At 37.5% G+C, this 21,149-nt stretch overlaps 2 protein-coding genes and 1 long non-coding RNA gene across 4 annotated transcripts; 1 reads left to right on the top strand and 2 right to left on the bottom strand.

The window, feature by feature from the left end:
- Positions 1-2,142: 2,142 nt before the first annotated feature.
- On the bottom strand, positions 2,143-8,188 carry LOC109105909 (G1/S-specific cyclin-E2-like). 2 transcript variants are annotated; one of them, XM_042741489.1, is made up of 11 exons: positions 8,167-8,188; positions 7,221-7,261; positions 7,032-7,107; positions 6,867-6,920; positions 6,149-6,297; positions 4,908-5,043; positions 4,659-4,805; positions 4,278-4,508; positions 4,079-4,190; positions 3,136-3,293; positions 2,143-3,045 (listed from the first exon to the last, which is right to left on the bottom strand). In XM_042741489.1, exons 2-11 carry the CDS (start codon positions 7,232-7,234, stop codon positions 2,941-2,943), a joined length of 1,182 nt encoding a protein of 393 aa, XP_042597423.1. In that variant the 5' UTR covers positions 7,235-7,261; positions 8,167-8,188; the 3' UTR covers positions 2,143-2,940. The 2 variants fall into 2 exon arrangements, with proteins under 2 accessions (XP_042597423.1, XP_042597424.1); XM_042741490.1 differs by lacking the exon at positions 8,167-8,188 and having other exon boundaries at positions 6,867-6,917.
- A 2,020-nt stretch (positions 8,189-10,208) lies between these two features.
- LOC109105910 (tumor protein p53-inducible nuclear protein 1-like) lies at positions 10,209-17,674 on the bottom strand. Its single transcript, XM_019119198.2, has 4 exons — positions 17,429-17,674; positions 15,428-15,750; positions 13,070-13,421; positions 10,209-12,443 (listed from the first exon to the last, which is right to left on the bottom strand). Exons 2-4 carry the CDS (start codon positions 15,549-15,551, stop codon positions 12,191-12,193), a joined length of 729 nt encoding a protein of 242 aa, XP_018974743.1. The 5' UTR covers positions 15,552-15,750; positions 17,429-17,674; the 3' UTR covers positions 10,209-12,190.
- A 123-nt stretch (positions 17,675-17,797) lies between these two features.
- LOC109106699 lies at positions 17,798-20,460 on the top strand. The gene is made up of 3 exons (XR_002020592.2): positions 17,798-17,946; positions 18,478-18,646; positions 19,194-20,460. It is a non-coding gene; the product is annotated as an uncharacterized LOC109106699 (long non-coding RNA).
- Positions 20,461-21,149: the final 689 nt, after the last annotated feature.

The raw sequence follows: 21,149 nt of genomic DNA, 5'->3' as shown, positions 1-21,149 counted from the left end.
CTTTCTTTGTCTTTTTTATAAGAGGGACGTAGTCTGTGATGCCAATTCTTTCTGATGCTGGTGTGCTGAAACGTGGTGACACTATCATCTGTCTCACAACACCAGATGAATGTAATGTGTATTGAGTAGCCGAAGATGAAACTGCACAGTGTAAAAGTCTGTTTTAAAAGTTCAAATGTGGCCAGACACAGCGCAAATACAATCATTAAAAATTATATGGATATTTTAAATTGCAATATACTTACAAAGGATCTGTATAGTTCTATTTTTGTTGTTGTGAAAACGAATATTATCTGCTCAACTTTGCAGGCTGCATTTTGTAAGAACAATGAGCCATAAGATTGGGTTTTCAGTTAGGTTAGTCCTCAAATAAATGTTCAAAAAACCGATACAGAAAAATAAACTGAGTTGAAGACACATGGCCATTGCTCTTTTTCTGGAAAGGTCCAGGCAATGCCACTCCATGCCTCGTGTAAACCTTCTAACAAGAGCATGAGGTCATTGTCACAATGGCATATAGTTGACTTGAAATGTTCCTTTTAGCTCATCACAGACCTGTGCTGCTCGTTGAACCATGTATATAATGTAAATACAGAAATACTTTTTCTAGGGCCTTAACACTTTCCTTTTTGTATATGAATTTTAATAAATGATCTGTTTTCCTTGAGCAAACGTGAGAGCGTGGTTATTTTGTCGTGTAGTGTCCTCATCCTACATTTCACGCCTTAATGTCACTGATTTTTTGTGTTGTTTTACTGCCACCCAGCGGTGATTTACAGCAATCACAGGCTGTTTTTTTCTTTCTCAATATTGTTATCAGCTGCCTTGTGATCTCTAGTTTCCTGTTGATTTAGGTCCTTCCAAGAATTACCAGTAGGTTTCATCTACATAATTTCCATGAGTTTTTTAAACTTCCTGATATGTGAACCGAGTAAAGTTGGCTCTCATTCTGTTACATGGTTTTCTAAACTAATATTTGTTGAAGTATTATAAAGTAAATTAGAAATGCACCAATCAGACTCATCTACTATACATTTTATGTATTTATAAAATGTATTTACTTTTAGTTGCTTTATACATACACGTGTGTGTATATATATTATTTTTTATTATTTTTATTTTTTTATTGATACTTCCATCTCTGTCTAAAAGTTCTCCAAGCCATCTTAATGCAGTGGTATGTGGGACACATCATTAAAAGTAAAAGCATGTGTAGTTTGGAGTGGGTTCTTTGTTTCAGAGGTTCTTGCAGGGGGTTGGGAGTTCAGGGGTAGGAAGCCCACTGAGGAGGGGACACTCTTTCCCAGATCTACACAATAACTCCCACAACAAAAGCATTGTAAGAAGAGTCTGTGTCTTCAGCGCCAGCCACATGTCTGGCAGACACCTCTTCATACAGACCCGCTGACCACTGCATAAACACGTGCTTCCTCTTTGCTGGAGGAACTGTTTGTTATATGTACCAAAATGGCAAAAGAACATTATACAGCTTTCAAAAAAAAAAAAAAAAGGAAAAACTTTGAGCTCTAATAATAGCCAGTGGCTTCTGCAAAGAGCTGCTTTAAGAGTTTCCTGTCAAAGACGCTCCACACACTGTATCAAAGGTTGTCTTCATTGTCTTTCCTCTCTCAGTTTATCTGGGTGTGAGGAAAGCAACAACTTCTTGGGAGACTCAGATGTAACAAGGACACCTCAACACCCTCATTAGGACAATTTACAATTCAGATTTGTCTTAGTGCTTTTCCTTTGTCCCTCCACCAAAAGGTACATCACCGCCTCCTCCATCATACTCACATGCAACAGAAGCAAAAGAGCACTGACAATGGCTTCACATTAGACCAGCAATGTCTGTGCATTTCTGCAGATAAAGGTGTTCAGTTATTAGTGTATGTAAAATTGCAAGTTTCAAAGTTTGGGGACAGTAAAAAACTTCTTATTTGAAATAAATGCTGTTCTTTTTAACATTATATTTAAAGTATCCTGGGGGAACAAATTCAGTATCGACAAAAAAATTAAGCAGCACAATGTTTCCAACACTGATATGTTTCTTAGCAGCAGTTTAGCATATTAAAATGACTTCTGCAGGATCATGTGACAGTGAAGACTGAGTAATGGCTTCGATCATGACAAAAATACACAGAATGACTCGTTTCACTTTTTAATAACTTCACATTGGTAATTACACATTACAGTCTTGAAATGGTTATTTGTACACATATACATCTTATGTACAATTCATAGTACATTTTTACACTGTTTTTAAATCAACAATGTTTTCTAACATGACTGGCTCAAGCCCAGGTCAAATTTTATTCAAGCTATGCTACAAACAAAAGGCATTAAATTCATAAATAGCAAGCACCTCAAATTATTAAATATGCCTTTGGCATTGAGGAACAAAATTGCAATTCAAATATTAAAACAGAAAATCTATCAATATGAAATAAATACGCAGTTTACTTAAATTCAGTTTGGTAAATTCACTTCTGAGGGGTGAAAACAGTCAAGTCTTACAGGAGTATCTTGAGAATGAAAACAAGGGAATGACGTTCACAAGGACCTGAAGGTTTAGGAAATATGCCAATAAGTGATTCTGCTGGTTGTACAGGCTCGTCCTGTTTAACAAGCACAGTTAGCACCACCGGGTTAACGCCAAAATTCAGAACATACGTTTCACATCACACGCACACTCACAATAAAATTAAATTGTATTTACATAACATAAAACGGTAACATATGATCCATGAAGCAGCAGCAGCATCTGTGCAGACTTCTGAACTGGCAACATAGCCAGAAGCTTTTAAGCAGGTTCAGCTTTATGATCATTAACGTTCCATTTCTAGCTTCAGAAAATGGATATTAATCCATTCTTCGATGGAAGGCACTTTTGAGTGCTTCAAATACTGCTCTGGGAAACCAAACTCAAGTTCTCCCTCAATTTCAATTAGCAGGTTTCTCAGTGCTTTTAGGAGGGGTCAGTATTCCAGCGACAGCCAATGGAGACATCCGGTCCAAGCTGTCCTGCTGCCGATCATGTGCTTCACTCTGAAAAGACACGCACACACGAAAAATAATGTTAAAACTTGTTCAAATCTTAAATGAAACTGATTGAGGAGACAATGAAAGAGAACTCACCAGCATGGCCAGATAGTCCACGTGTGTCTGTATGTTGTGTCGACCTTCTGCCGCCACCTTTTTGAAGTCCTTCAGCTGTGGTCTGGGCCATTCACGTACCGCTCGAGCAAATGGGTTCATCCACCGCACACAGCTCGATATGCTGTCCCATGTGAGCCCTGGTAAAGAAGAAAAAGAAAATATTAAGCACAAATCAATCAACTGATTCAAAACCTGGTTTTAGCAAAAAAAAAAAAAAAACAGATTTTAACACTTTAAGATTAATTCTAGACCAATTAAGGAAACTCTCAGTAATAAATTATTGGAACACAATACAACAATATAGTCTCTAAATGTAAATGTCTACAGAGCATATAATTATTTATTTGAATTTATGGTGAAATATGAAGTAAATATTTTTCTGATCACAACAAAAAGCACGTTCTTCCTCAGTATTTTTGTCTTGTTTTGCAGTGCAAGTCTAAACATTCAATAAATCAAAATACATTGAAAAGCAAAGTGACAAGGAGTATTGCTTTCTGCGAAATTGATCAAAATGACTGAGTTTTACAGTTAAAACAAGAACAAATTCTCTGATGGAGTCAGAAAAATATACTTAATTCAAAGGGAAAACAAGTTTTCATACCCCAGAGGCAGATATTTGTTCTTGTTTTAAGCATAAACTCACTTCATGTTGAAAAAAAGGCTATCTTCATTTTGCATCTCAGGTGAATTTCTCTTGATTTAAGGATGATTAGATATTTAAACTGGAAATCAAGAGAAAAATACTGTGGAAGATGTTCGTTCTACACAGTGCACGTAACATTTAATGCCATGACTTCATGAATTTAAGACCTTTTTAGGCGTTAATTTGTAGAAGAGCGTATTGAGACTTATAAAGACCTTTTTAAGAGCTGCAGAAACCCTGAAAATCTTAAAGGATATCCAAGATCAGAAGGCTCACCTGATACTTTATGGACCGTTTCAAAAGAAGTAAAGTGACAAAACGCAGCAGCAGCGAGGACTCCATACTGGAAATCCAAACAATTCATGTCCAAAATGCAAAGATCCAACAACTGCCGAGAAGATTCAAGAGTCAGAAGAGGCATCAAGATAACAAAACAGCTATATACAGGTTTACTTCAAAGGAGCTGAAGCCTCACCTGTGTGATCTGGATGTAGGTTTCCTGCGAGAACTGAGGAATGAGGAAATTAGCATCGTCCTTTGAAGAGTCCACTTGTGAGTAGAGCTTCAACCATGAGATGACGGTCTCGGGACAGAGCTCCCACTTCAACGCCTTCAATATCACAAGCTCTTTAGCAAGAATCTCCTCCTCATCGCAGGCCCCGTCCGTCACATAAGCAAACTCCTGGAGCTTTGGCGGGTAAATTTCCTGTCAAACAAAGGGACATTTTATGAAAAAAAAAAATCGGCACCATGGACTTCTGTGATGTTTCAGATGACTTGTATTATCATTAACAAATCTTACAGAAAAAACCCTAGTTCTGCAAAACAGATTCAGCTGATGTCAAAGTTTAAGTACCTCGATCTTTGAGGCGATGAAGAGTGACGTTATGCCGATGAGCTGCAGCTGATCTTTGCCGATGTCTTTTTGAGTGAGCATGAAGCGATCAAAGATGTCCTGAGCCAAGTAAAATGTTTCCCGGTGGAGAGTATAAACTTCACTGACCTGCAGAGAAAGAATTTAATATCAGATTAAACACACAAACAATCAGATGACAAGACCATAAACCCTTTATAAATGTGAAAAAAAAAAGAAAGACAAACATACCTCCATGAGCCAGTCCAGCAGAATGGACCTCATTTTAGGCTGCAGGGTTGGATGCTGCTGGATGAAGCCCTTGTCGTGTACATACTTCAGCTCCTTGTTCAGCATCTTTATCCACACATCATCTGAACTCGCCCAACTGACAGGATATGAGGCAAATTAGTACTGAATGATATTAAACACTCAACGAAACTTGTTCATAGATGAATTATGCATGTATATTGCAACACACTAGTGATAAAAATCTTCCAAAACTAGCATTACATAACTCAGGAAGTGTTTGAAGTGGTTGCAATAAATTAAGCCAAGCCGTTTTCACTATGAGTCTGTATTGTGCCCTATTCGGACGGGACTGTTTTTATAAACTACATTTGAGTTTCGATTCTTATCACCTGACGTCCTGATTTTCATGTACCAATTCGGACGGGACTAACATCTCTGTGGTTATTACAGAGGTGGGAGGGTCTGTTTTGTACATCTGGGCGTCACAGAGTCATTGCGTATAGTCATACAGATGATTACCATTAGTATAATCACACAAATTCAACAGTGAAACTAAATGGCTAGTAAAACAAAACCATGTTAATGTGTGGTTACATTAGTTTTACTTTATTTTTTTTGTATTTGTAGTAAACCCATGTTTCATTTTCATACAGGTACATATGCAATTAAAACATTATGTAATGAATGCGAGTAATCTTACCCGACGCTGATATTACAATAGCCAGTCACTCTTGATTTTATTATTGTTATTTTTTTATTATTATTTCTTTGCCAGGAGGCAAATTAATCAAACTAACGTGCGCGGTAAGAGCATCTATGTTAATTCATGTTGGCCAAACCACACAAAAAAAATTAAAAATTAAAATAATAAAAATCGCCGGCGATCACAGACATTCACATTCAGACGGGATTAGTTTTCTCAGAGGATCACTGAGATTGCTGAATAACAGTAGGTACATTGTTCTGGAATTATTACAGCGGTTGTGTGAGAAAAACATAGACGTGGCAGATTCAGACAGGATTAAAATCACCAAGTACGTCTGTGAAACACAGATTTCTCTAACGACCCCCTGTTAAACTAGGCCCATCCGAATAGTGCTTTAGTTTCCTCAAAGAAACAACAAAAAAGGGGGTAATAATGTTGTCAAGCGGATTGTTTGATTGAGCATTATTTGGAAGAGACTTTGATTTCTTAGCATTTCTTCTACTTTTTAAAGGATGAGACACTGATCGTGTGTTACCTGAGGCACGGCAGCGGGGAGGGTTTCACAAAGAGGTTCTTGAATCTGAAGCGCTTGAAACCAGACAGATTACCGGTCTCCTGATGAACCTCTTTCTGAGGAGTCTCGATTAACACACTGGGACTAATATCACCTTCAAAACACCGGTTCTAGAAAGAGAAAGCAGTGTTCGCGTTTAGATTTCATGAACAGGACTTAGCCAACTAAATATACATTAGGCATGAATAAGAACAGATTTCGATTACTCAGCATATGTTTCTTTTTATAAAACCTTGTTTAGTGTACATTATATATAGTTCACGTTCAGTATTGCCGCAAAGGCATCAAAGAACATGTTATGCTTATGAACTTTTATCAATAAAGCAGCTGCACAACAAAACGTTAAGAATACTAAAGAGCATACACAAAATACTAAACTTTTTTTTTTTCCAGTAATCTAATTAAATAAAATATTTTTTTTTTTCGCGGGCTGCTGAATAAAGGAAATAAACGCGGGAGGTTCTGGACGCGACGTCACAGCGCGCTTATTATCTCGGTGACATCAATACTGCGCGTGACCGAATTACTCCATAATAAACAGACTGCCAGTGAAAAACTATTTATTGACATACAAACTTATACTTAATATAACCAGCCTGGCTCGTATAACCGTTTAAAAATAATACGAATAATGTACAAATATATGTAATACTAATAATAATACATATCATCAGCTTACCTGAATTTCATAGTGTTGTTTCTTAGCTGTTGACGGGACTCTTCTATTGCACTGCTGAAGAAAAAAAAGGAAGTTACGAAATTTAAATATTTGCGTATATTGTTAAGAAAATTATAAACTGCAGTTTCAATAACGTAATATTCAAAATAAATCGAAATATCTCACCTCGCCTTTTCTTTTCCTCTGCGGTTTATTTTGTTCTGGTGCATTTTCATCTCTTTCTTGTAATGTGTTGCGACTACTATTAAAACACAAACGTTATGAGGAAATAAGTAACGTTATTGGGTTTTAAGGGTTAGCTTAAAATCAAACATTCGACGAACAAATTCAACAAAATAAACTAATAATTCTTACCTGCGTCTTGACATTTTCTAAACAAATGGTGTGCTTTTCTCCTGTGAAACAGAAACATAACGTTAAAACTATATTAACCAGCACATTTTCAGCCTAAAGTAAGAATAGTGTTACAGTTACTACATATCTAAAACGTATTTATAAAATATAAAGCATTTAAGAGAAATAACTTACTAGCAAAAAAGGCTTAACAATAAACACTTCAGCCATTTGACCAGAGAGAGAAGTTACATACATGACAACGAATTTTTATAATTCATACGAATTAAAAATAAATTTAAAGTCGAAAGGAACTGGGAGTAAATGCTAAGTTTACACAAGCAGCAATATGATCGTCTGATGTTTTTACTGAAACCAGAAATACATGATCCAGTTTTGTAGGTTTATGAAAGGACAGTCCGCGCCAATTTACATGAAGCGGGAGACTACAGCTGCCCCCACAAAAACCCATCGAAGATGTATTTAAAGCGCATTAAGCACCAGTTTAACCGAAAATACAGTTAAGGTAACTCTTTGGTTGCCCATAACGTTACCACTTTTCACAATAGCAGTTATTTTCACAATTTCAGAGGGTTACAAACGCACGTCCACGTAGCTACAAGGATCTAATCTGGCGCCTAACGTTAGCAGAGCTGGCTAACTTTCAGCAACATCCCCCCTCCGAGATCGACATTACATTAAACTTTTGCCTATGAGATACTTGTAAACACATTCATTGCGCTTTCTGCCTAAATAATCTAGCTAAAAACAGCTGCTTTAAGGGGTCTTCGACTTACTTAGTCGTACATGACCAAGTTAAAAAGGCACAAACTTCCGTTTTAAAGCAAAAGCAAGATAAAACAACAGCACTGTGCCTGCTAAAACATGTTTGCGACACGATTTTAACGATGTAAAATTAAAATAAAAAAGAATACAGGTGAAAGAAGACTAAAGTGAGTGTCCTTACCGCAGTGTTCAGATCGAATGAATGAATGGATGGCGCCAAGCGTTATATAGTCCAGCGGTTCTCGGCTACTGCGCATGCGTGGACTTCTCAGCCTTTAAAAACAACCTAAAAAACTATATATAGCATTGTGTTTTGGGGCTAAAAATGACCAGACAGTCTGATGTGTGATGGTTTTAAAAAATCTGCATGGAATTAGAAACGAAAATATTAATTGTCTGTGAGAAACCTACGGGTCTGTTTGTGGTTTGTAGACTTGCGTCGACCTTTGGTTTAAATATGTAAAAAACGCGCTTTCCCGCTTTCCCGGTTAAACGAATCCGGGGCTCGAGGACCTAATGCATCATATGCGAGTAGGTCTGTGTGTTAAAAGTCGCATTTGTATGAAATAATTAAGGAGTTTTTGACTTTGAGGAGACGCTTCCTAGTTTGACAGCTTCTAGTGGGCGGGGATTTGAATCGGTCTGACCAATCAGCGTTATTCTGCGAGAAACAACGTGCTCTTGTAAACAAACCCATGAGAGGATTCTTATTCTGACAGGCAGTGATAAGCGTATTGAAAATGATACTTACCATTAATCTTATCATAATATTATTTGCATTTCACAAGCATAGATGTCAATTTATCAACCAAAAGACTTGTTTGTTGTTGTTCTTAAAGAAATTATCTTATGTAATTATCATGTACAATTTTTTTGTGACAAGGCGTTTGTATGTCTTCTAGCCACTGGTTACATTTTTATATTGATCTGAGCATAAAAACAAAAATGACATGAACAGGCTAACATACATTTGACCGCTTTTGCACCCGGCAATAACATACAAGGGAAATAACGTTACAGTTCTGTCGATACAAGATCAGTGCGACAGCTCTACTTAAACACGTAAACAAACAAAATTGTATTGTTTTAACCTTTCGAAAAACTGCAAAACTCCAGAAATAGTTTTTGGAGGGATGTGAAAGCGGCGCGAATTCTTCAAACAGTAATCCCGCTCACCCTTTTGTTTTGTGTATGTTAAAATACGTCACATCCGGGGTGAGGGGAAATATTGCTGCGTGCAATATAGAAATAAATAACTTCTTCTTCACGTACTACATGTCTTCCAAATGCAGACACCCCCAACATTCTGTTTTGCATTAACATTTACAAAAGTTATGAAAATTCTGAGGAACTCAGAGGACCTTTCCAAACAATTCGTTCATTACAAAAGCTACTGCCACATTCAGAAGTTAACTTTCTTATTAAGAATATATCAAAATCCATTTTAATTTGTGAGGAAATAACATTACGTTTCCCTGGTCATATAAAACAGTGTAACCCAAGTACTAATTAAAATATTATATATCATAATCAAGTTCTTATGTATATTTATAAAGTGAAGTTATGGTATGTTAATATTTATATATATATATATATATATATATATATATATATATATATATATATATATATATATATATATATATATATATATATTAGATCTGATTTTAGTCAGTAATCAAAGCCACCGTATTAGCTGCTCATTCAGCATTGTAGAGAGACTATAAGACTATACATGCTACAGGTCACTAGGCACATGAGGATTAGGAGTCAATATCAAAAAATACATCAAATGTTCCATAACAGAAAAACAAAATTTATTAAACTGACATTTTTACCCTAGCATTTTAAATACATTGGGCATTTTTGACCTAATCAGTAACATCTAAAAGCACCAATGCATTAAGGAGAAGAACGAGGAGGGCATGATTAAACTGGTACAGTTAGAAATCTACTTTATTAAGGTTAATACCCACACTGGTACAATGAATAATAGGCTTGCCGTAATCATGGCTTGGGATTCTTTAGAGATTAGCTGGGTTGAGTTACAGTTTGGGATGGGTTCTTGGAGTAGAAACTTTTCATTATAATTTGGTGTGGTGATTAAGTTACAGTATAACTTACACATGATGCCTGAACATGCAAACACCTACCTAGTCTATAAGATGTATGTCCTTATATTTTAACTTTTCTGTTTACTAACAGAAAAGGCAGAAACCTTCATTTTGTATTAAAACGTTTATTGAGAAGGGAGTTTACATAATGACAAATAGTTGGTTTTGAGACATTTGAAATGAAATTATTTGCAAATTATACTACTCATATAAAACAGTCTGTGTATGACATGTATCCCAAACATATCAGTTCAAGAAAAAGATAAATAAACAATGCTAAATAATGCTAAAACCCTACACTTTTGGCAAAGTGCTGTATTATTCCAGTAAACTAAAAAAAAAAAAAAAAAATCAACCAAAGCATAGTCTAAAACTTAGCAATGCCACAGAGAATTTTCTTCACAAATTAAACACAGAAAACAATTGCTACATTTTGTGTAAAAGTTGACAGAGCAAGTGGCTCACAGAGACAAGGTAATCCTCTGTGCATAGTAAAATTACATTTGTTTGTGTCCCTTTGGACAAATTTCAAGTTCTTCACGGATGCATTGTCATACTGTTCACCTGGAAGGCACATGATCCCCAAATGCAATTCAAGGCAAAATTAAATCCCTGTTATGAATACCAAATATCAGGCTTCTGACATAGTGAAAGAGGGCCTCTCCAGTTTTACTCAAGGAATATGAAGAGAACCATACGTCCCTTCCATTCCCTTCGTCCACAGAGAAAAATGTCAGAAAATACAATATACTGCTCAACACAGACTGCAGAAAGCAAAAGAAGAAAAGCTGTAGGTGTTTTCCTTGAGTTGCTCATGCATGTAATATGCATTCGACTGAATGTCAAGAGTTACTGAATTCAGTTTCATTCGTTTAGGGGAGACATTTACCTTGGCAGTGTCACCGGAAATTTATAACACCAGGTTGCACGAGATGAAGGAATAAAGAGTAACAAACATAACCTACAAAGAATTTTAAGTTCATTGCTACTTTAAATATTTCGCTCAGCAATACAATGTGTAACTAATCAAATAAAACATAAAAAAGGCATATAACACAAAAAGTCACTACATTGAGAGAACTAAAAAAAATGCTAACAGATTCACTCCATCGTCAAAGGCTTTAACAGTCAGTTAAGAGAAAGAGTTTGTTTTCACAGTCCTTGGAGGAGCAAGCTTTCATTCAAAGTGTGAGACACACGTTATGTTAAAGATTTACATCAATTACAAATATTTCCACAAGGTAACATACACAAGTTAGAGGTTCTCCAGTATGTACAGAGACAATTTACCGTCTGCAAGTAATCTGCATTTTTAGCAAAGAGCAAAGATGAACAGTGATGACCCTGAGACATGTACTGCAGATATAGAGCAAACATGAAAATTAGCATTGCAACACTTGATGTCTTTTTTTATTGTTTTTAACCTGTTGGAAAATTAGCACTACACAGTCATACATCAGATCACTCACTAAAAACTGCTTACATACACATCTATGCAGATAGCATACACTCTTATCAACTTCATACTGATATGTAATATATTCTATATTTTTTTCTTTTGAAAATATTTTGGAAGTTTTTTTTAAATATATTTTACATATTTTGAAATCTACTGTGGAAACAAGGCTTTTAGTGATAATAAACCCAGAGAAAAAACTAAGAGGAAGAAAGCACTGATCTACAGAATCACAGGCAGGTTCCTTCCTAACCAGAAAAGTGCTGCTGATGATTTCATCACTGATGTGATTGAACTTAGTATGGCTTAAAAAAAAAATTGCTAAGACAAGTTAAAGGCATTGAAAGTGCCAAGCTGCCTACACATGCTCCAACAGAGCACTACAACATTGTGCTCACTATAACAAAACACTTGGTTATTCAACCTTCATCACATATAACATAAGACAGAACCAGATGGAGCTTATAAAGGAAAAACGATGCAGACACATTCAGGTCAAGCAGATCCTGCCGTGAAGTAAAGTGACCTATGGCATTGATTCTAAAGGACACCGTTCCTTCTGGCGAAAGACCAATTCTCCCAGTGTGGAAGGGGTGGCTTGCAGGGGAGGACGGGGGAGTGCAGTGGGGACCGTCTCAGTAGTTGTACTGCCTTTGGCCCGGCTGGTGAACGTAGCCTCCAGTGGCTTTGGCCTGTCTGGCTCCGCCATCGCGCAGCAGGTTGAGGCGGCGGAGGGCGTTGCGGGACAGCTGCTGGTGCTCCATGTTTTCACGGATGCGCTGGGCCAAGCAGCCGTTCTTGGTCTGTTCCAGAAACCCAGCGTGAGCAGCAACCAGAGCAGCTGTGTAGCAGCCAGAAGGGTGACTGGGCCGGCGCTGAACGTCAGATCTGCAAAGCCAGACAGAATCTGTGAGATTCAACTATTTCAGATTGTTATATAACATTTTTACACGGCCCTCTGACATTTTTGATTCTGATGGGTCAGACGCAACATTTTGAGGTCTGGTGGTTTTGAGGATGTTTTTTTTTTTTTTTTTTTTTTTGTAGATTGTAATGCATTATAACACAAACAGTTCCAATTTACATCAATACTTCATGTCCACATAATTATTTATTTGGTGAAATGCCATGTAATAAGTTATATGATTCTACATGACCCCCACATTTTTTTGTCTTGGCTCTATAAACTTTTATTTGTTAGAATTTATTTATTTATATGGCAAGTAGCCGTGTAATAAGCAAGATAATGTACATCCAAACAGTAAACCCATTCAGAGTGATACACTTAAAAAAAAAAAAAGGGCACAATGCTTTTACAGGGGTGGTACCCTAAGGTACAAAGCTAAAAGGTACACCTTTTTACATTAATTTTCCCTAAATAAGACACGTTATTTCAGTTTTGTACCATTTTCTGAGAGTGTACAGTGGAATAATCTCCTGACGGGTTTTATTCTGTGATAACCAGCTGGATGTACATTAACACTCACAAACAAAGCTCTCAATCTGCCCTTTACCTTAAAATCGATGGCTCACGGGTGCCGTCCTTGGCAGGTCGTTGACGAGGGCTGTGAAAGGCATACACGGACATGCTGGGATGCTCGATCAGAAGGTTCTCCAGAGGACTGGTCTCCAGCAGGACCGGAGCTCTGCCTCCAGCCATGAAACACGGCGGAGGGGTGATGAACCAGCTCTCTTCCAGCCCACATGTCGCCTCTAGACGCAAGAAGTTGCCATCCTCTGCATCAGTGTCTGCCGCCGAATCCAGAGAGGAGCAGGAGGAGCATCGCACGGGAGAGTCCAGGGGAGCGACATCATCAGAGCACACCTCCACCAGATCATCTCCACACGCACTGGAGCAGGCCTTCGCTACAGGAGCAGAGAGCAGAGAGGATGTTATTGCAGTTAAAAACGGCTTCCTCTAGTAATCAGTTCATTAGATTTTACCAAACTTCTGTCTGTAACATTTAAACATCAGTGTTTAACTTGTTTTGCACTGTTCACACTTTTCATAAAACCCCAAGTTTAGCATGAAATGGAAATTGTGATCAATTATTTTTCCCTATTGTCATGTTTATTGGGGTGAAAGGCTTCTTGAGCAAGAAAAAATGATGGCGAGGGCACATGGAAAGGAAGAATAATGTGCCCAGATACATGTTTTACTATAAACACGGCAATACTCCATAAAAGTGTGAAATTGTGTATTTTAGTTTCATGGTGACTTCAAACTTTTCAAAGCAATCTCACTCTGGAAGACGATACAATGAGGGGAAAAAAATACCATTGACATTGAAGAACTACTAGGCTTATATTTCATCCAAGTCATATGTAGAGAGTAGAATATCACACAAAGTAATTTGGAATGCTGAGAATAATTCATCACTGTTTAACACTGAAAACATCTGAACACTTTTGAGATATCTGCATCTATATAATTTAAGTATCACCAGTTCTATCGAAAACAACTCATATATTTAGACAGAAACTGAGAGAGTAAATATTTTGCACACACTCCACTTCCGTTTGTACTCTTCGTGGCTCCTGGCAGGTAACCAGAAATGGTGTAAACAGCTGGCTTTTGTGAGACGCTACACATTTAGTGTCCTCTAGAGGGCAGTGCAATCGAACTTGAAGTGAACAAACATTGCAGAAACTTGACAGCCTACACATGAAGTTTAAGTGACAAATTTGACTTAGTGATAACACCTTATATTTACACTAAATGTAACACAAGACCAACTAGTGATTTGAGGGACCCACACCCATAACATGGTGTTATAGAACACACAGAACTTCCCTTGCACAGAGCCACACCTTGTTTATCTGTAGCCTTGCAGCGTCCAGCCAGATGACATCAAACATATTCTCAACTCAGCTGCTTAAGAAGGCTTTTAACCCTCTTACAGCACTCTTCAATGTCCCTGAGAAGCCAGTTAACCTTTGATCCTCTGACCATGATTCCGTCAAGCTATATAGTTAAGAAACAAGAGAAATGTTTTTAATCTCTATTCTCTTCCTGTCTACCTCAGCCTTCAGGCAACGACTGATGCTTGTAATCGTTCCGTGTTCAAGGCCGACACACTTTATGCTCATAAAAGGTAACTTAATCTGTTCTATTTTTATCGTAGACCCCACCATAGACACTTTTGTCTGACAGGCTAAAAGCGTTGTTGCCCATAAACATGTCTGTCGCCCCCTGTCCTAAAACAGGGAACTGGACCATCTCGATTGCCTTGCACCTGAAATATTCACACACATACACAATATGAGAAGGCCCGTATTTGGGCAGGCAGCTTATGAGAGGCATCATATTAATGAGGGCATCGCGTCTGTGCCAGGGGTTACAGAACCTGTAATATGGCTCCTGCAGACCAAGTCATCAGTATCAACCGAGGTGATCTAGGGTCGTTTTTTGGGGGGAAATAAGTGGAATTCTGTTCAATGCATGTAAAGTTGATGCAAAATGCAGTGTGCAACCCCTTTTATGTACATCATCGGACAAAATTGAGAGTAAAATGGGATATTCTATGTATGGCAAAACTTCAATTTCATGCAGACTTTATCTTCATTTCACGCTGACTTCAACATTATTTAATAGATGAATGGTATGGCCTAAGCAACATCAGCAGAAAAAGAAAGTTGATTCAGAGTAAGAGCAAGTACATTTTAATTAAAGATTCTGAAGACACTGGTAAAGGATAATTAGAACAGCATGTTCACAAATGCGGAGACTGAAACACCCTCATTCTTTTGATACAAACTTCCTGTTCATTTCTGCATTTAGGGCACAGCTCTTACACAAGATCCATATTTCAGTTCACTAATAGGAAAATTTTTGTTTCACAAAAACAGGAAATGCAAAAAAGATCTCTCACCTAGATAATCGACCAGAATCCACTCATCGTCTTCCTCCTTCTCGTTGAAGTCTGGATCCACAGGACATCCATTGTCCTCTTCCAGGGAGTCTCCAAACAAGATGCTGGTGAACCTATGGAACATGATATTGTCTGGGGCAGAGGCGCGAGGCTGGATAGTCCTGCTGGGAGTGGGCGAGGGCCGGGCTCTTTGGTCATCAGCTGCGGGAGCCGCTCACTGAGATCTTGGTAAAGGTGCTGAAGTGCATTAGTTACTCCTTCTCAGCCGAGGAACACCTGATGAAAATCAGCCATAGCTCTTGCTGACTGTGCAAAAACAGGCCCTGGAGGACAAGCAAGCAGATAACAGTGTTGTTAACGAAAATGTACACAAAAACTGACCAGCCTTCAAGTACAGAAACATTTCCTGGTTCTGTCATGTTCAGTTGCGATTAGGTATAAATTACAGGTCATAAAATACAGATGGATATTCCTGAGAACAGACCAGCCAAAACAAAGCGGTCTAAAGTGTCTCTGCTGTCACAGACACTCTTCACACGAAGCTGATGCCTATGAAAAGTGATCTTTGTGCAGAGACACCTAGTCTCATTCAGGACTATGACTCATGAGGGTACCCTTATCCGTTGTTTTGCTTGCGACAACAAAGAGAGACAGCTGTGAAGTGAAGGGCTACAAGCTGTTCTTCACCCCACTACATCATTAAAACAAGACAACCAATTCATACTCCCTTCCACCTGCTCATATAGTCATGGCAGCACTCTTTGTTTGTGTGTTTAGGGGGATGGGGGCTATTATTGGGTCACATACATATAATAAGCACCCTTCAGAACCCCAAAAAGAGGATTATAGACTGACAAGCAGAGATAAGCAGGACTGGGATGGCCTTTGTGTCAACAGCCCAGAGGAAAACTGTATTGCTGAGAGGTAACTGTTTTATAGCTAAGGAGATATAAATTAAATACACCAAGAACTCCATTATGTATCAACTTGTTTTTTCATTATATAAGAGATCTTCACTACATACACATTTCTCAAAGGAAAAGCAGTGGAGTACCATTTAATCTCTCTGTTACTGTAAACAAAACAAAAAAGCTTGATTAAAAATTAATAATAAATGAATACAATTAATGCAGAATATATTGGAACTGCACTTCCTTTTGAAAAATCATCTTAAACCAGACCAAGCCTGGTGTTAAGTTGGGATCCTACCCTGACCAAGATTGTCTTCAGCTGATTTAGCTGGTTTCCCCACCAGACCTGGTGAAAACTGGCCAAAATCTTCTGAAACCAGTGAAAACCAGCAAACCATCTTAGACTACTGGTTTAAGCAGTTAATTTAAGCAGCTGTGCTTTTTTTTCAGGCCCAAAACTGACCACTGCCTGCACACATTTCAATGTTCATTCACTGATATTGTTCAGATTGCTGGTCCAAAATGGATAAAAATGGGAATAACATTTAATGTGGAAGCACAGAACAAAACAAGGTACCTTACACTTTAGTTAACTATCTTAGACTGTTAAAATAATATTAATAACGCACCCATGCATTAAGAAAGCATGCACCGTCGTGATTATTACAATCTGAATAACTGTACAGGTGCAAACATAAACGAAAGCTGTATTTGCTCGTCATATATGATGGTTTATTGACCCGCACACAGAGCCTGTCCGGGGGAGGGATGAGCGTAACCCTACACCGAGCGACTTGGGCGGACCTTACAATACGAACATGCTCAAATTGCAGAAACAGCAAACAATGAACATATCAAATCGCCTGCAGGCTTTGACAGGTTGTGCTATGCAGAATGTCGATATATGTAAATATTTTTTTTCTTCCATTTTTAACATTTAGCCTACATGTTGACGAAAAATTCGCCTTTTTCACAACCTTATATTGAGTAAATTTTGATAATACATTCTTACTATTCTTTAAGTCCAGGACGTTTCTATAAGGTATTAATGCAGAATGTCGGTCGATCCACAACAGAGGTTTTAACTCACCTGCGGCAAAAGTAATGTAAACAGGAAGAGGGTTGACTTCAAGAACAAAAACAGATCGCTTCAAGTGCTTGAGGTAGATTATTTGCCGTGCGATGTATAAAAATATATAAATACAGTTCTTCCCGGAAGAAATTAAAAGTTTCTGGACCCTTTAGTTCGGAGTTCTGCAGTCGGTTCTTTTTTCGTTTCTTCTCCGAGGTCTCAACTGCTCCCTTTGTTATTGTTGTGGAAAATTAACAGCTGATCGCTCGTTACGTAGCTGAGGACAGCCTATGGGCGGGGCTTGTCAGAACCCCCTCAGCCAATGAAAAGGCGCCCCTGACTATGACTGACTGTCACCAACCCACGTGACCTCATCCCGGGAAAGGCAAGACCGGGCAGAGCACTCCATGTTAAGGAGTGTCACTTTGTTGAGTTGTACAAAGTTTTTGAAAATATTCTTTAAACATATAATGATTCAATAAGCCTTACATATTGTCATCTTAACTTTTATACCATTATTGACAGAGCAGGATCAGGTAAGTGATAAACTACTTATCTATAAAAACATTTGGAATAAACTACTCACATTACATAACTGAGATGACTGGAATTTTTTCATAAAGTTTATCTTCAACCAGACAGTGCTAAAACATCCTGATGGCTCTTAAAACTTTTAACTATGTTAATGTGTACCTTACACAGTTTTCATCCAACTAAACAAACTGTTAAAAGAAAACAGCATGATATTATGTAGGCCTACAGTCAGCTGGTCACCATGACCCATAACATAGCATCCTAAAAGTGTATTTATTTACTTACCAAATAAATAAATGGACATAAAATATAGATTTGATTATTGGAAAAGAACATGATTACACAGCTTCAAAATAGACCTATCTAACCACAGAACGCATGACTGACCAATCAGAATCAAGTGCATCTAATAATTATTAAAAGACTTAAGTAAAACTGTCATTTTGGGGGTAAATTGTAAATGGTTTATTCTTTTAAGCTCTTTATTGAGTGAAAATGTCTAGAACAAAACATTTAAATCCTCCCTATTATAGATGTAGGTCACCCGGTTTTTGGGAACAAAGCACTCCACCCCCCTCAACACAGCTCAGATGGATGTATTCAAGAAGACTGTTTTGCTAAGAGAGGCCTGTTAAGATTCAGCTATGGCCCATTTTCTACCCTCGCTAAGACACTATAGTTTGAACAAAAGGACTTACCCTGGTGAGTCAGCAGATCTAATAAAGCAAACTAAACATGTTATTGCATCATCCATATATTCAGATAGCTACATTAATCTATATAGATAATATATGATTATTATTAATAGCTAGTGATACACATTTTAGGCATAATGTTAAGAAATGTGCATTGTGCAATAAAGAAACACTCAAAATATGAGTGATATGTCAATGTTACAGGATTTGAAGTATACTTAGTATGAATGTATTTAAAATAAATTATGGCATAGTTTTTTTTTATATTACTGTATATACTGCATAATTTAGGATATAAATTTCAGTGCTGCTTTAGAATAGCATTTGTACCCTTTGTCCCGTCTTCCCTCGAAATGAGACAAATGACCTTTTCATCAGGATGGAAAAAAATTTATTTCCTGGTTTGGAATTATGTTTCTGACACTTTTTCTAGTTTTCATTCTAATCAGTCCACTTCTACTTTTTCAGACCACAACACTTGTCCCGTTTATGTACAGGAGGGAAAATTTTCCTGTTGGATAAATATGTTCTAACCCTCCATTTTCCCCCTGTAGGATGACACGAGAGTGAATCAGCATTTCTTCTGTTTCTGGATATTTCCTTTATTTACTCTCCAAAACAAGGCCACACCTGCTCACTCTGGGTTAAACCATAAAGATAAGCCACAACCCACCCTGACCTCGACAGGCCTTGTCTGAAGTGCTGTCAGAACATCCAGTCATTTAACTAACTGATTAAAATGTCAGTCAAGAGTTTGTTGACTATTTGGAAAAGTAACTTTTTGGAAGATTTTTTTGCACGCTATTTAATATTTGAGCATTTTTTGTATTATAATGAATTATTTAAAAAAGCTAATAAAATCTGAACAAAACACATGCCTAATTCCACAACTAGTCTTAAGATTTCTAATCTGTTGTCTGAACTGATTCTTATCAAGCCCTGCCATAACAGAACATATTGTCCATTATGTGCATTGTTTTCACAGCCCACCATCCACCGTTCAGAGGTACACACTCTGATGTAATTCTGTTAATGTTTAGGGCATGTACCAAACCTGTTGCGCAATAAACCATAGTCAAGTTATTTAATTTGACGTAAAATGAGCAAATGAAAACAAGGCTGTGAGGGATGGCAACACAATATAATCTCACAAATGGATGGGAGTTTTTGTGGTGGTCTTTATACAGGTCCATACACATATTCTCAGTGGTAACCTTTTTGTGAGTCATTCTTTGATGTGATACAAGTGTCCATGGATGACGAAACTCATATGTCATTGAATCCTTGTGGCATTTCCAGAGCCTCTTTTTCTGACGCAACTAAATGTCAAAAGAGGAGTGTGACGGAGAGTTTATTCACAAAAAGCACTACGTACACAGACATGATCTCTGAAATGACCTGGTTTACTACCTGACACTTAGGTTAAACAAAGCAGACTGAAAAATCAAACACATTTCATAAACTTACAATGGCCCCAAAATGTATTTGGAGGATATGTGACGCATGCATTAAATATCAAATTGTCAAACGAAATGACATTTAGTTTCAAGAAATACTATCACCATCACACCCTTTACATTTCAAATAATAATAAACCAAAATGGAAAACCAGATTTGGACACGTCAAATGCTATGAGCTACACCTGTGAACTTGCATTGAACTCAAAATGTACATGACTTAAAGTGTGCCTTGAAAATTGTATCTAAATTTTTAGTATATATCAATTTGAAGTTCTAATGCCATCCATATAGTCACAAATGTTACAAGAAAGCACTACAGTGAAGGAAAAATCATCTGGAATGCATTTGTAATTGTAAACATACTTGCATGGTCACAAATGTCAATCGTTTTTTTACTTTATTAAAGTTGTTTTGTTGGAAGAATGGTGTTATTATATCTTTTGTAATATTGTTGAAACATTTTATTTTTATATTATTAAAAAGCCGGAGTGAAACTTAATGCACCGAAGTCCCATGTGTGACTGTTAGGGTCGGGGGAGATCAGGAGTACGGATGATGATGCAAAGAAGCTTAGTGTGACATCTGTGTAGAGGACTGCATCATGTGAAGAGGACACACAGGCAGGTGGAGGCACGAGCGTGTGTGAGTCAGTGATCTGTCAGCCATGGCATCCTGTCAGTCAGAACCGGTAGGTCTTGTGGTTGTGTGAGACTGCTTTAATGTTGAGGCTTGTAAAGAAACTGCAGTTAAAATGTCGTAGGAATCTTGTGCCTCTAGAAATATTCCTCTGCATACCAAACACCTTAAAGCATGTAGTAAAAAAAGTGGCAGCATCAAGTTAAGGCCTGAAACACTGACTGAAAAGCCCTGAACAATTTTTTAAAATGTCAAATTGAGAAAGATATACTTTTAAGTTATTATTGCCTTATTGCCTTAAGGTGTACAGTATTGCACTTTTACTGTTGTTAAGATGGTGTCATTTTTTAGAGCTTGAGTGGAATACAATATAAAGCTTTTATTAGACGGTGGATGACCCCATCCTTAACCTT

The sequence above is a fragment of the Cyprinus carpio genome, chromosome B16 (assembly GCF_018340385.1).
Source record: "Cyprinus carpio isolate SPL01 chromosome B16, ASM1834038v1, whole genome shotgun sequence".
Taxonomy (NCBI): Eukaryota; Metazoa; Chordata; class Actinopteri; order Cypriniformes; family Cyprinidae; genus Cyprinus; species Cyprinus carpio.
This window is presented reverse-complemented; position numbering and strand designations above follow the sequence as displayed.